Source organism: Astatotilapia calliptera, chromosome 15, assembly GCF_964374335.1.
Source record: "Astatotilapia calliptera chromosome 15, fAstCal68.1, whole genome shotgun sequence".
In the NCBI taxonomy this organism is placed as follows: Eukaryota; Metazoa; Chordata; class Actinopteri; order Cichliformes; family Cichlidae; genus Astatotilapia; species Astatotilapia calliptera.
This window is the reverse complement of record NC_137436.1, coordinates 16,879,124-16,894,165: the sequence shown is the minus strand read 5'-3', so window position 1 is coordinate 16,894,165 and position 15,042 is coordinate 16,879,124. Positions and strand designations below refer to the sequence as shown.

At 40.1% G+C, this 15,042-nt stretch overlaps 1 protein-coding gene across 1 annotated transcript in view; it reads right to left on the bottom strand.

Moving 5' to 3' along the window:
• The window catches only part of lama2 (laminin, alpha 2), a 234,305-nt gene that overhangs the window by 84,674 nt on the left and 134,589 nt on the right, over positions 1-15,042 (bottom strand). Inside the window, exons 22-26 of the mRNA XM_080290182.1 lie at positions 10,859-10,965; positions 5,812-5,992; positions 3,949-4,085; positions 2,408-2,539; positions 1,489-1,593 (exon numbers count right to left, since the gene is read on the bottom strand). Coding sequence (XP_080146308.1) covers positions 1,489-1,593; positions 2,408-2,539; positions 3,949-4,085; positions 5,812-5,992; positions 10,859-10,965 — 662 coding nt within the window. The remainder of the gene's footprint in view (positions 1-1,488; positions 1,594-2,407; positions 2,540-3,948; positions 4,086-5,811; positions 5,993-10,858; positions 10,966-15,042) is intronic.

Here is a 15,042-nt window from a genome sequence, read left to right as displayed (position 1 = left end):
GACCAGTCTCTATCAAATATGTGAAAGTGTGTATCTTCAGCAAGGTAATGATGAAAAGAGTGCATATGCAGTAATGCGATCACCTTGTCAACGTGACGATAAGAGGTGTAAAATTTAAGCTTTATATGTGTGTAACTCCTGTAAAAATGTGCCTGTCAGGGTTTTTCCAAGGACAGAGAGAGATGATGGTGATGGATGAATCAAATTTCAGTTTTCTCAGGTAGAACATTTAACTACTCTGACTGTAACTCAATTTCTGTTTCTCTGACACACAGACAGGACAAATCTAGGAAACATCAGATGTGTATAGTTCACACATACAGATGCTAAATCAGAAGCAGTGCAGGGATAATGCAAGCATAACTATTCATCAAGTAAAGTTACTACTGCACTGAGACAATTTGACCATGATCAAAAAGACCCCTCTACCGGGATGAAGAAAATGTTTCGAATTAAGAAAATTGAGCTAAAGCTTAGTAATTTTGCCACATTGTGTCTTGTGGAAAAAATATGATTTCAAAGATAGTCAGAAAAACAACATTGGATATTTTTCAGGTAAATATGAAATCGCTATTTCCAACAAGGGAAATAAGGGTTGGTGCTGGAAAGTGGTAGAATCTCACCTTCTGTGACAACACTATTTCAGTGAGTATCAGTCAAAGTGAAGAGTACTGCTGACGGACACATGACAAAATGGGAAATATAAAGGAGGGTGTGGTGGGGCGTGATCTGAGTTATTCTTTGTGTTTCCTGGTTTTCCCCTGGCTCCCAGCAGTTTAGATTTATGCTTTACCTTTTGACCTTTCTTTGTTTGGGACTTATATAAGCAATAAAAATTTACTTCCCATTTATTCATTCTGCCTCTGATGTCCTGCATTTGAGTTCTGGTCTGCAAACCATGACAGCATCTTTATATCTGTTAGTGTACAAGGTGTGATGACAACGTTTTGGGACCCAGGCCATAAAATTTATCTGATCTCTCCTCCAAGATTATCTTCACACACACACCACAACTATTTTTAGATCACTTCCTGGAAGTTCTGCTCTGTCCTTTCGCACTTTTGCAAGTTTTCTGGCTCGTTTCACTGAACTTTTTGATCACACCTCATACGTTTGCATGTATGTCTCTTCCAGTATATGGAGGTCATCGTGCGCAGATGTCAGTCATACTCGGCACGGTGACATTTGCTGGAATAATTACATACAAACACACGCGCACACATATACTTTAAAACACAAACATGGGCAGGCTCCCCACAGAGACAGAAAGGACAGCGAAAGCATGCAAATTAGGTTTTAAATCTGCACTGACATTTAAAATCTAACCTATCATCTCTGCGAGGAGTCAAAATAATAAACAGCACATGCTTTTTCTCGCTTTCCCATAAAAACATTCACTGGACACTGCCAGTATCTTGCCAGAAAAATAAATAAATAAATAAATGAATAAAATAAGTCTTTAACATAATGTGAAAAGGTGGCTGTTACCTTGCAGCTACATTTTCCTGTTCGATCTGCACAGCCACAGGCTCCTCTCTCCTGGTCGCAAGTCTGGCTGTCCGATCCTGCGATGTTGCACTTGCACTGGACGCACTGTGGGGGAAAAAATACAGCAAGTTTTTGCTATCAACAACATGACAGGCCTTAGAGGAGGGAGCAGAGTGTGTCCTAGCTTTATGCTTCACTAAACAACTTACTCCAAAATGAAAATGTTGCCATTATCTTCTCACTCCAATGTCAACTGAGAATTTCAGACAAACACCAGAACCAGAATTTTTCTGGTTTGAAAAGTGTAAAAAAACAACTTTTTTCTGAACTTTTTAAAGAGTGTCTTCCTTGATTGATTCAGTAACCGTGCTAAAAACAAAACAACTCCTCTATCATAAGCTACACAACAAAGCCAAATGACAAATATAAGATCATGTATAAACTTTCAAAGTCTTATCAAAGAAAGACTGAAACAAAACAAAAAAATGGCAATAATGTCCATTTAAGCTTTGATTAAAATGTCACTCTATATTTAAGCTATAGGATGTTTTTTTTAATAATTCATTTTCATAAAAGGCACCTGTGATACAGAAATATCAGCACGTCTTGAAAAGTTTGGCTCTGCCATAAAAATGATCTAATACTGGCTTCGATGAAACTGTTGGACTTTTATAAATAGGAAAGGAAACAAATGCTTTTATTCAGGTTTTCAGTGCTCATAAAATTAATGACAACAGCATCGTCATGTCTATGAAAATCTATTTTGCTTGTCCAACTATAGCTACAAACATTATCAAGTCCTAATGACTGAATCCCCGTAGGGATTCTCTCCAGCGTCTCGTCTTTCATGTCAGCAGAGATAAAAGTGACATTTATGACAATATGAGAAATATTAGCAGCTTTAATCTGGACCATTTACCTGAGGAAAGTCTCTGTATCCAATCTGGCATTCATTGCATTTATCTCCTCTGAAGGAGTCGTGACAGATGCAGCAGCCTGTGTTTACGTTGCACTGCTGGGTCACTGAGCCGATCACATTGCAGCCACACTCCTACATATAAACACACAAAAAACCCAAATTCTATTCAGACATGAAAACATCAAAGAAAAACTTTGTATGTGTATAACACAAACTTGTATCTTAGTGCAACGATTCAGTCACGGTTTTGTGTCCACAAAGTGAGCATGACAACTTTACATGTATGCATGAGTGGAGAGAAGAACCTCCACTTGTTACAGTGGACATCATTGTATAATGCCATGTTCCCCTAATAGATGTTGCAATTAAAGATGAAAACACCACAAAAAGTAGATATTTGTTTTGCATGCTCAGAAGCAAAGACTGCAGATGGACAAATATCATCAAGTAAACTATGTCTCTGCTGAAATGAGAGGAACTACGACAGAATCACAGCAAGACTTTCAACTCCGAATCGAAATTTTTTAAATAGGAAATCTTGATCTACTGACCCAAAGTAACACTGTTAGAGTTAATAACCCAATATTCAGCAATATTTTATGAGCTGATGACATTTTTTTGTTTTGAGCATCTCCACATGACCTTGAAATTAACTTTTTTTTTGCTCGCTCTGTGTTTTTCTTCCTGTTGTGCTTTTACTGAGACCTCATTGACATCTAGGTTGTAGCTTTGTGATTTTCTTTGTTTTTTTTATCATGTAGATTTGTCTGATTCCTCTTCTCTTAGTTGTCCCGGTGTACTCCTGTGGATTAGGTTGAAGCGTCTAATTACTAGTAGCCTGTTCCTGTTTCTAATAGGTTACTGTTATCGCTGCCTCACGGCTCATTGGTCAAATAGTTTCAGAGCAAAACAACACCTTCTAAAGCACAAAAACAAGATAAAGAAAAAAGCTGAGTAAACCAACACAGTAATAGAAAACAAAATGCCAAAGAAAGGGAGCATGTAGAGATCAGTTGAATGAGGAATAAAGAACTGAAAGCAGGTTATAAGAGTGTGGAAACAAGGCAAGGGTAGTCCAAAAATTACCTACATACACTATACATAACATAATAACATCATATACACAAACAATCACTTAACTTACATCTATTGTAAAATATTAATTAAACACCCGGATCAGTGAGTACAGTGAATTTCTAATTTTATCAGAAAGACATTAAATACATTTGAAAATATGTTATAATTTCACAAATAATGATTACTTTTTATTAAATGCACAGACATACCTGTTAGTTTCAGGTTTAGAAGTGAAAGTTAAAAAAATAAAAATAAGTAAATAAATAAATTAACAAAAATGTGTTGTCTGAAAAATATTTTCTATAATTACAGAAGGCCCCAAGGTTGTGTGGTGATAAAGCATTCTTCAGTATCCTTCATATTTCTGTTTCATGTTCAATAACCCATTCATTATGGCATGTGGTGTCCGTATGTACACTCATAAGTGAGTGTCCTTTGATGTGGACGCTCACTGTTCAGCCTACCTTGCATCCAGTTACGATGTCATGCCCCCAGTGGTTGGGAGCACAGCGATCGCACCTCTCACCGATTGTGTTCGGAGGACAGATGCACTGCCCAGTGTTAGCATCACAGTTGTTCCCCACATGACTGCACTGACATGCTGTAAAAGAGGCAGAAAGGTAGTTAAAGAGAATTTAAAGCAAAGAGAGGTGAGCGAGCATAGCAGCTGGAAAAAAATCAGCTGTTATCAACAAAAATTGAATTTTAAAGGCCAGTTTAATAATGGCTGGTATGAAAAAAAGAGCTTTGGGGTTGTTTTTAGAGGGAAGAATTTGTCTTTTGTGGTAGTAACTGCTGCAGAGGGCACACACAGAGACTCATAAGAGACACTTACTGTTGTGGTAGGTAAACATAGCTCTCTAATGTTAACTCACCTGGCTATTTGGGCAACTGACATGAGTGTAACTGTGTCATTTATGCAAATTCAAGAGAAATACAACATTAAATGCACATAAGGAAAACATTTTCCTAAATAAATAAAACATACTGAAATTTTACAGCACATACCTTCATTCTTTTTAGGGGTTACACTCTGACTTAATTGGCACAGAATAATTCTGTCTCCACTTCCAGCTCAAATCACTGATGTACAAACCTTGACCTTTAATTTGAGGTGCGAATAGAAACGCGTGCTTGTTCTTACATCCCAATGGGTTCGGACCTTGAATCACCGCTACAGGATGAAGACTGGCATTCGGTGTGGAAAATTAATTACCTGGAACCCTCACAATTTTACACAGCACCAGTCACAGAGTGCAATAAGGGAAACAGAAGTTAACATAATAAATATAAATATATATTAGACAAATTGATAAACTAATTGAAGAATGCCTCATTGAACATTCATATAGAGTTATGCAATTTGCATAAATACACACACACATACAGCTACAGTTTGGTATGTCGTGTCCTTTTGTTGTTGTTTTTTAAATCAAGCATTAAAATAGATATTCCAGTAAATTTGACTAATATTTGATTGGATAAACCAATGTAAGCTGGGAGAGGCTTCGGCTACCAGTTAAGCAGAGTGGATGGATGGATCTATTAAACATTGTCTCCTATAAATATCCTAGACACATAATTTTTATTTGCCGTTTTCCTTATTGACCAAACAGCATGAATAACAACTCTTTTCTTATCGTGTGTGTGTGTGTGTTCACTCTTTAAAGACCTTCAGCAGCTAGTTTCTCCTGGCAATGTTTTACTCATTGCTTTGCGTCTCCCTTTCCTTCTTCTGTCTTTCATTTGTTCCTTTCATTGTGTATTTACAGGTATAGATTTTTTTTGGTTCCATCTCAGGCCTTTTGCCTGAGGGAACTGCTTAGCTGTATATAATACATGTCACGACATAAAAAAGTACATGAGAACAATTGCAGCATATTACAAAATGCTGTCTGGCTTTGAAAGTTCAGGTGTGGCTGAACACTATAATCACATTCATCTGAACCCGGAATAAAAATGTCCATAGTGACAGTATATTGCGTTTTAGTAAAGTAAATTGCAGCGTAGCAGAAAGCAGCAGCTCCAATTTATTACTTTTCGTTACGATTTACATATTTTTTCAGGCTGTTTTAACTCTGCCTCTTCTTGAGCACAACAGAAACAATACTTGAGGGCAGAGAAGGGATAGAAATATGATTTCTTTATCTTAGTTTGTTCAAAATTCTAATTAAAAAGAAAAGAATAACAGAACGGTAATTTAAAGAGGATTTTTTTGAGGGGGAGGATTGCTGACATTACTTTTGCTACAAATTCCGGACTTGCATTTGTTGACTGAAATGAGGAAAAGCCCTCTGTGAAAAGTAGACTAAAAATTCTGTGCTTACGTGTGCACCCTCCCTCCTGAAAGTTGAAATATCCTCGTGAGCACCGGTCACATTTGGGTCCGGTGACGCCAGGCTGACACCGACACTGACCGTTTTCATCACAGTCGAATGACTTGGAACCATATGAATTGCAGTGACATGGGATGCAGGTTCCACCTGTGGTAAGGCCATGAGTCCCAGCCTGGAGAAACACACAGACCATTGGCATTGAGATAGTGAGCTGAAATGACAAAGTATAAACTGATCCGGGATAAACAAATGTCAGACACGCTCAAATTCGGATAAAGCGGTTAGAAAAACAGACAAGACTTTTTAGAAGACTGGAAAAATATAAAGACGGGAAAAACTGAGGAAATAATTGTAGAGGCAATATTACTTTTCCTTTTTGTGGGTCATCTTTATAAATATATAACGTTGGATATAAGTATTAAAGACCATATAATAGATCTCTCTTTGGCAGATGGTCACCCCTCCCTGGTTCTGCCGGAGGTTTCTTCCTGTTAAAAGGGAGTTTTTCCTTCCCACTGTCACCAAAGTGCTTGCTCATAGGGGGTTTGTTGGGTTTTTCTCTGTATGTATTATTGTAGGATCCAGCTTACAATATAAAACACCTTGAGGCGACTGTTGTTTTGATTTAGTGCTGTATAAATAAAATAAAATTGAATTGAATCTCTTTAGAAAAACGTTCTGTTTGCTCAAGCCAGGTGAGGGGCAACCAATAAGAAGAAAGCAAACATTTATGAACGGATCATTAAAATATTTTTTGACATATGATACAAGCAGCTAAATAAGGGTCCGATACACACATATATATATATATATATATATATATATATATATATATATATATATATATATATACATATATATATATATACATATATATATATACATATATATATACATATACATATACATATATATATATATATATATATATATATATAAAAAAACACCCAGCACGCCCCTGCGGGCGGTTTATCCTTCAAGCTCGGGTCCTCTACCAGAGGCCTGGGAGCTTGAGGGTCCTGCGCAGTATCTTAGCTGTTCCCAGGACTGCGCTCTTCTGGACAGAGATCTCCGATGTTGTTCCTGGGATCTGCTGGAGCCACTCGCCTAGCTTGGGAGTCACCGCACCTAGTGCTCCGATTACCACGGGGACCACCGTTACCTTCACCCTCCACATCCTCTCGAGCTCTTCTCTGAGCCCTTGGTATTTCTCCAGCTTCTCGTGTTCCTTCTTCCTGATATTGCTGTCATTCGGAACCGCTACATCGATCACTACGGCCATCTTCTTCTGTTTGTCTACCACCACTATGTCCGGTTGGTTAGCCACCACCATTTTGTCCGTCTGTATCTGGAAGTCCCACAGGATCTTAGCTCGGTCATTCTCCACCACCCTTGGGGGCATCTCCCATTTTGACCTCGGGACTTCCAGGTTATACTCGGCACAGATGTTCCTGTACACTATGCCGGCCACTTGGTTATGGCGTTCCATGTATGCCCTGCCTGCTAGCATCTTGCACCCTGCTGTTATGTGCTGGATTGTCTCTGGGGCATCTTTACACAGCCTGCACCTGGGGTCTTGCCTGGTGTGATAGACCCCAGCCTCTATGGATCTTGTGCTCAGAGCTTGTTCTTGTGCTGCCATGATTAGTGCCTCTGTGCTGTCTTTCAGTCCAGCTTTGTCCAGCCACTGGTAGGATTTCTGGATATCAGCCACCTCCTCTATCTGCCGGTGGTACATACCGTGCAGGGGCCTGTCCTTCCATGATGGTTCCTCGTCTCCCTCCTCTTTCTTGGGTTTCTGCTGCCTGAGGTATTCACTGAGCACTCGGTCAGTTGGGGCCATCTTCCTAATGTATTCTTGGATGTTCGTTGTCTCATCCTGGACTGTGGTGCTGACACTCACCAGTCCCCGGCCCCCTTCCTTCCGCTTAGCGTACAGCCTCAGGGTGCTGGACTTGGGGTGAAACCCTCCATGCATGGTAAGGAGCTTTCTTGTCTTTATGTCAGTGGCTTCTATCTCCTCCTTTGGCCAGCCTATTACCCCAGCAGGGTACCTGATCACGGGCAGGGCGTACGTGTTGATGGCCCGGATCTTGTTCTTACCATTCAGCTGACTCCTCAGGACTTGCCTGACCCTCTGCAGGTACTTGGTGGTTGCAGCTTTTCTAGCGGCCTCTTCATGGTTCCCATTCGCCTGTGGGATCCCCAAGTACTTGTAACTGTCCTCTATGTCTGCAATGTTGCCTTCTGGTAGTTCAATCCCCTCAGTTCTGACTACCTTCCCTCTCTTTGTTACCATCCGACTACACTTCTCCAGTCCGAACGACATTCCAATGTCATTGCTGTATAGCCTGGTAGTGTGGATCAGTGAATCGATGTCTCGTTCACTCTTGGCATACAGCTTGATGTCATCCATGTACAGGAGGTGGCTGACAACTGCTCCGTTCTGTAGTCGGTATCCGTAGCCAGTCTTGTTAATGATCTCACTGAGGGGGTTCAGGCCTATGCAGAACAGCAGTGGGGACAGAGCATCTCCTTGGTAGATCCCGCACTTGATGGTGACTTGTGCTATGGGCTTGGAGTTGGCCTCTAGTGTTGTACGCCACATCCCCATTGAGTTCCTGATGAAGGCTCTTAGGGTCCCATTGATCTTGTACAATTCTAGGCATTCCAGTATCCAGCTGTGGGGCATTGAGTCATAGGCCTTCTTGTAATCAATCCAGGCAGTGCACAGGTTGGTCAGTCTGGTCTTGCAGTCTCGGCTGATTGTTCTGTCTACCAGTAGCTGGTGTTTTGCGCCTCTGGTATTCTTGCCAATTCCTTTCTGTGTCCCGCTCATGTATTGACCCATGTGCCTGTTCATCTTAGCCGATATGATGCCTGACAGGAGCTTCCATGTAGTACTGAGGCAGGTTATTGGTCGGTAGTTGGAGGGGACCGGTCCCTTCTTGGGGTCCTTGGGGATCAGGACCGTCCGGCCTTCGGTTAGCCATTCCGGGTGTCTCTCGTTAACTAGCAGCTGGTTCATTTGTGCTGCCAGACGCTCGTGGAGTGCAGTCAGCTTCTTCAGCCAGTAGGCGTGAACCATGTCGGGCCCTGGTGCTGTCCAACTCTTCATACTGGAGACCCTTTCTTGGATATCTGCCACTGTGATGGTTACTGGACCCTGTTCAGGGAGGTCGCTGTGGTCAGCCCTCAGATCCTCTAGCCACTGAGCATTGCCGTTATGGGTTGCATCCTTCTCCCATATGCTCTTCCAGTATTGCTCCGTCTCCAGCCTTGGTGGTGCTGTTCTCTTATTGTTCCCTTGCCACTGAGAGTACACCTTTAACCCCGGCGGAAGGGGCTACATGAATAGGATGAGGGACCTATGGATATATACATATATATATATATATATATATATATATATATATATATATATATATATATATATATATATATATACATACATACATATATATATATATATATATATATATATATATATACATACATACATACATATATATATATATATATATATATATATATATATATATTTTACTATGAACTATTCAGAGTAAAATTTGTCTGTAAATTAGCAAAATCAGTCACCTTTATTTTCTATCAGTCTTCAGCTTAGAGGCCGCCTAAAAATTGCTATAGATCTCTGAAAGCTATCTGACATCTCCATGCCAACTAAACTATCATATTATATAAAGCCTGACTCAATACTTTTTAATCAAAGGTATTTTCAGAAGTTATCATACAAAAAAAAGACAACAAAAAAGAAAAAAAGCTCAACTAAAAGAAAAAAATAGCTTCATTAGTGTGTCTACTTCTAGAAAAACAACAAAAACAAAACAAAAAAACATCATGAACATCATAATTTGCCAAAACTATTGACATTTACAACGCCAATTTTCAGCCCCAACAAACATCTCGAGTTACTCAGAGGGATGACATTTTACTGATTACATTCAGAATTAAAAGAAACACACACACAGAGGAAGAGCCATGCTCACAAAACCCTTATATATAAACTTGTCTTCCGTTGCCGTGCACTGCTTTAAAACCAAAACCACAATATGTTTAACCAAGAGAGTTTATCTCGAAAGCACATCCATGCTACTAAAAACACACCACTGCCATCCACATGCAGCGCGTGTTACCCGTGCCTTAGGCCTATATGCGCCCCTGGGACAACCACCCGTGCGGGTTATTCCCCCCCATCTCTGCTGCGCAGAGTCCACTGAGATGCGCTCCACGGGCCGCCGTGTCTCCCGCCTTTCGTAACCTAGGCGACGGAGATCACAGCGTCGGCCCACGAAGCCAGGGCGACAGATGCAGCGGCCTTCGACGTCACAGCGCTGAGAAATAGATCCGTAGGGGCTGCAGCGACAGGGCATACACTCCTGATGCTCAGCATCCCACCAGCTGTTAGGCTGGACCAATCAGAATACAGATAGTGGAGGATAGATAGACAAGGAGGAGTAAGAAAGCAGGGCAATAAAAACAGTAGAGTTAAAAAGAAAATTAAAAAAAGTCAAGGCTACACACTAACGAATTACACGGTTGTTGTGTTGTGTGGCTAACTGAAATACAGGGTAACACAAGGTTAAATATTGCAAATACTGTCAATGCAACTGTAAACCAATTCTTGTGAAAAAGCTTTGCATGTGGGTCTTAGGTTGTGTTAGAAGTAAAAACTGTGTAGGTGCTGGGAAATTGCAGAAACAGGTTAACAATGACATATAAGCACCTAAAGGTCACGACTGCCTTATAATACCTCATTTACTGTGCAGCAGCAGACACATTAATCAGCTTTGACCTGTCGGTACTCTGTATACCAGTGGTTAAAAACACATTATATGTGATGAGACAAGCAAGATAAATTCAAATAAAAACACAGATGTGAAATACTCTGTCGGTATAATACTGCAGAAAGAAAAAACAGAAGATTAAAAAAAAGAGAGAGATAGAGCTGGAAATAATTAAAGTCTACAAGTCCATCAACACAAACCAGGGATGTCAGTAGAGAAAACTTTACACTTACCCTGCACTTGTCACACTTCTGTCCAAGCACATTTTCCTTACAGTGGCACTCTCCAGTCTCCTGGTTGCAGACCTCAGAAACAGAACCATTAGTATGGCACTGACACGCTGCAGGAAAGGAAAAGACAGGAGAGACTGAGAACAAGCATATTTAACAATAACACATGTTCTGAGTGCGTTTATCTAACACTATGGTGGGTCGGATAAGAGGTACTGCTTAAGGTCTTCTTTTCAGGATTAACTGCTGATATCCACTTGGTCACTGCACTTCTGAGAAAATATTCTGTTGCTCAAATATTTTTTGTAGTCTAGTGGGTTGAATGAATTTTGAAAACTGTTGTCTGCATTTTTCAAAATTCTCAGTTAAAAAAAATAAAAATGTTTCAAGCACCTATTTGAGCACCTCTCAATTGCAAAGAAAAAAGGATTGCACGTAGAATTGTACACATTCTATTTTTCTCTTATATACTGCATTTCTGTGTATTTTTGTCTCAATCTCTGTGCCTACATCCTATTTTCCTAGAAAAATATAAAGACATAAGGGACTGATCAAGACTTTTGCACAGCACTGCATAAGAAATTCAAGATATAGCACATTTTGTTCCCACAAAATGACTCTTTAGAACCTTACTCCTAATACTTTGCATGAATGTAATTTTTTATTTAAGATTTATGTCCCGATATCCCTAGTGAGATAATAATACATAAATAAATAAAATGTGTTTAAATCATTACTCAAATAAATAAAGTAAATAAAGACACACATAACCCTGCCATTCAACCACTTATCCATACAACTAAAAGCTTGAACATCACAGCTTGTATCAGGTAGATGGGCTGTCAGAAGGAAATGCGTATATGCTTAAAAACACACATAACCACATCCATCTGTAAACACACCTTGCAATTAACAGCACACATCACATTGGACAAACACCAGTGGGTATTTGTAGTTTGTGTTGCCTTCTGTCATGCTGTCCTCTTAGATATAAAAGAGGAAGAAGGACAGACATGACTGTGGGATGGGAAATTGAGGTGAGAGGCAGGGGTTCACAACAGATGCCCCCACAAAGAGATAGGGAGATGGAGAAATACACACAGATATGCAGAAACATTCATACGATACATAACGGACATTGCAGAAAGCCATGCACATGCACACCTGCTCAGCCACATACATGCAGATGTAAATACACACACGGCTGATTAAACATGCGAGAAAACATGCACACATACACCTGCCTCTGTTTCACACTCTCTCGTACTCTGTCTCACCTCCCCAGCTTCACCCTTGGGGAACCATCTGGACTGTTCTGTCTGTTGTTACTATGTGGACCTTGTTGTGGGATAAATCACTACTTCATTTTTTCCCCTCTTTTCACTGTTGGAAAAGTAAATGTTTCTTAGACTAAATTTGTTTTGTTACTCAGCAATCGTCAATCTGTCAGATTAACCAACTGGAGGAGTAGTTACTGTGCATCTGGCATCCAAAGTGCCAGTGTAAAAGCGCATTCTTCCCCAAAGAAATGCCAGTGTTTGGTACTATGAAAAAAATCAGGAATATCCCCTGTAATTTTTACCATGGACACCATGCCCTATATAACTTGTAATAGTAGACGTTGTTAGCCATCTCCAACAATTCCTTTACTCTGGCCTTGTTTTTGAACTTACTAAGCATCACATGTTGTCCTTTTACATCATCTTTTAATGAATTACCACAGCCTCCAATGTGCATACTGGGTATGTGTCCAGGGACTCAGTTGGGGTGTCTATTCATGAGGAAAATGAGACCAAGCAGCACTGCTGCTGTTCTTGTGATTCCCTGTCCTGGTATGCATAGGCAAGTGGGTGTGTCTGTGAGTGTGGCTGAGTACTGGGTTTCAGGTAGGCCTGGTGGGCGTGTCCTATCTAGAGGATGGCCACACCTGAAGCAGATGATGACTCACACACCTGCAGCTAATGAAGCGTCGTTGGGGAGCTTCTTTAGACGGTGGCTGAGCGCTCCTTGTTGTGGGATCATTGCGTGAGATGCCACATTAGTGTTATTAGTATCAAGTCCAGTGAGTGCATGCCCGTGGTAGTTGAGTGTCCTGACAAGTTGCTTCTTTGTTATTTTTCTCCAGGAAGGAGCAGGGAAGACAAGAGCAGCGAGCACAGGGTGCGGGGACACACAGGAGCGGAAGAAAAATTAATGAAACAGCCATGACAAGAAAAAGGAGGAAATTTAAAAATTCAGGAAGAAAACATTGCCCTTGACTTTAAAGTTCTTGAAATGCTTGGTGTGATAACATGACTAAAGGTTAGCTTTAGGTTAGCAGCTAAGGGTTAGCTACTCACAATCACCATAAATCTATGACCTAAAGGTTTGACTCAAAACCAGGCTGCCCTCACAACCGAAGAAGGAAGTATCCAAAAAATATTTCTGTTTTACCTGTATTATTATTTTATATACTTAATTTTGGATTTTGACATAGAATCAATGCTTATTCCTTTTCTAAGCAAACACATCCCAGTGCTTTTCCTGATAAAAGCGTGCTGGGCTCTACTTCATTATTACTTCAACTCTGATGTAGAAGCAGCATTGTGGTACTGTCAAGAGGTGCTGAGGAAATCAGACATAGAGAGAGAGAAAGTGAGGAAAAGAGCAGGTATGTGTGTATGTGTACTCATTTCAAACTATTTTATGTACATGTTTGCACACAGTCCTGTATGATATGTCTGATTACTGAAGAAAAGAGAAACAAGCCTGATCCTTAAAACAAGCTGTCAAAAGCCCATCAAACATCTGTGCCCAGGGGTCTGTAACTCCATGATCGAGGCATGGCCACAGTACTGAGATTTTTATGACTCAAAATAACTAATGATTATCACCAATCCTAGTTTGATAACTTCTGTCCTTAATTAGCTTTGCCATTTATCATTAGAATAATGATATTAGTGAACACAGTGTTTATTCAATAATGCAACTATAAAAAAATTGCATTTATCCATAAATGCACATCACTCCAAAGGGTTTTGCTTGCATGTGTGCTACATAATAATTTTAAAATGATAAACATGTAAATAAAAATGGGAATTAGAGAGCCTAAATGCTATGAATGCATGTTTTATATGAACTGCTGTGTAAAAGATGATGCAATTCCATCAATGAGGCATCCGATTGGTCCCAAATTCAACCAGTTTTATCTGCACTACTACATGTAATATGTATTTCAGGGTTACAATCTCAAGTTTTTTGAGATTTTTGACATCGGATCTCCCTGCATCAGAGCTATACCAGGCATTTGGTTTAGATGATTATCTGCCTGACATTTCTACTAGAGATGGACCGATCCGATATTACGTATCGGTCCGATACTGACATAAATTACTGGATCGGATATCGGAGAGAAATAAAAAATGTAATCCGATCCCTTAAATATCAAAAAAAGCACCTCACAAAACTTGCGACATAGCGTAACTCGGCTCATAACCATAGCACGTCAGAGCAGTGTGCTCACGTGATAGAGCGGCTGTGTGTATTTGTAGCCTGCTACTAAACCAGCATTTCATCTCCGAGGAAGTTATCCCAGAGAGAAGTAAAGCAAGTGTGTAAGTTCATCTCTGAATGTTTGTAAAGCATTCCCGCGTTAAGCTTAATAACCAATATATGGAGCGACTGCCTCTTCTCTCTCCCTCTCCTGTTGCTACTTCAATCATGAAACTGATTAATGATCAGCTGATCGGCTTTTCTGTCGCGAGTCCATATCTCTTCTTTGTTTTTGGCCCACTTTGCACCAGAAAGAGGAAACCAGCAGCTGAACAACAGCAGCACGTTTAACCTTGATAAGCTGTTGTTAGAATTTATTTACTTTCTACACCAGGATCCTTTTCTAAGTAGCTGACGGCTGGTAACTGTGCAGGGGCGGATCTAGCAAAGTTTAGCCAGGGGGGCCGATAGGGCATGAACAGGGAAAAGGGGGCACAAAGACATACTTTTCTTTCTTATTCTCATTTAAAATGTCCAGCTTTTAATAAATAATTATCTGAATCTTACACCCAAAGTTTTAATCTGATTTAAATGTATAGAAGTCCATTACAGTATATAGTAACTGTTAAGTCTAATATACTCTAGTAAGCTATAGTACTTTTTCCTTTGGGAAGATACCATCTGTGCAGTCTACAGTTCTGTTGAAGAAAGATGTT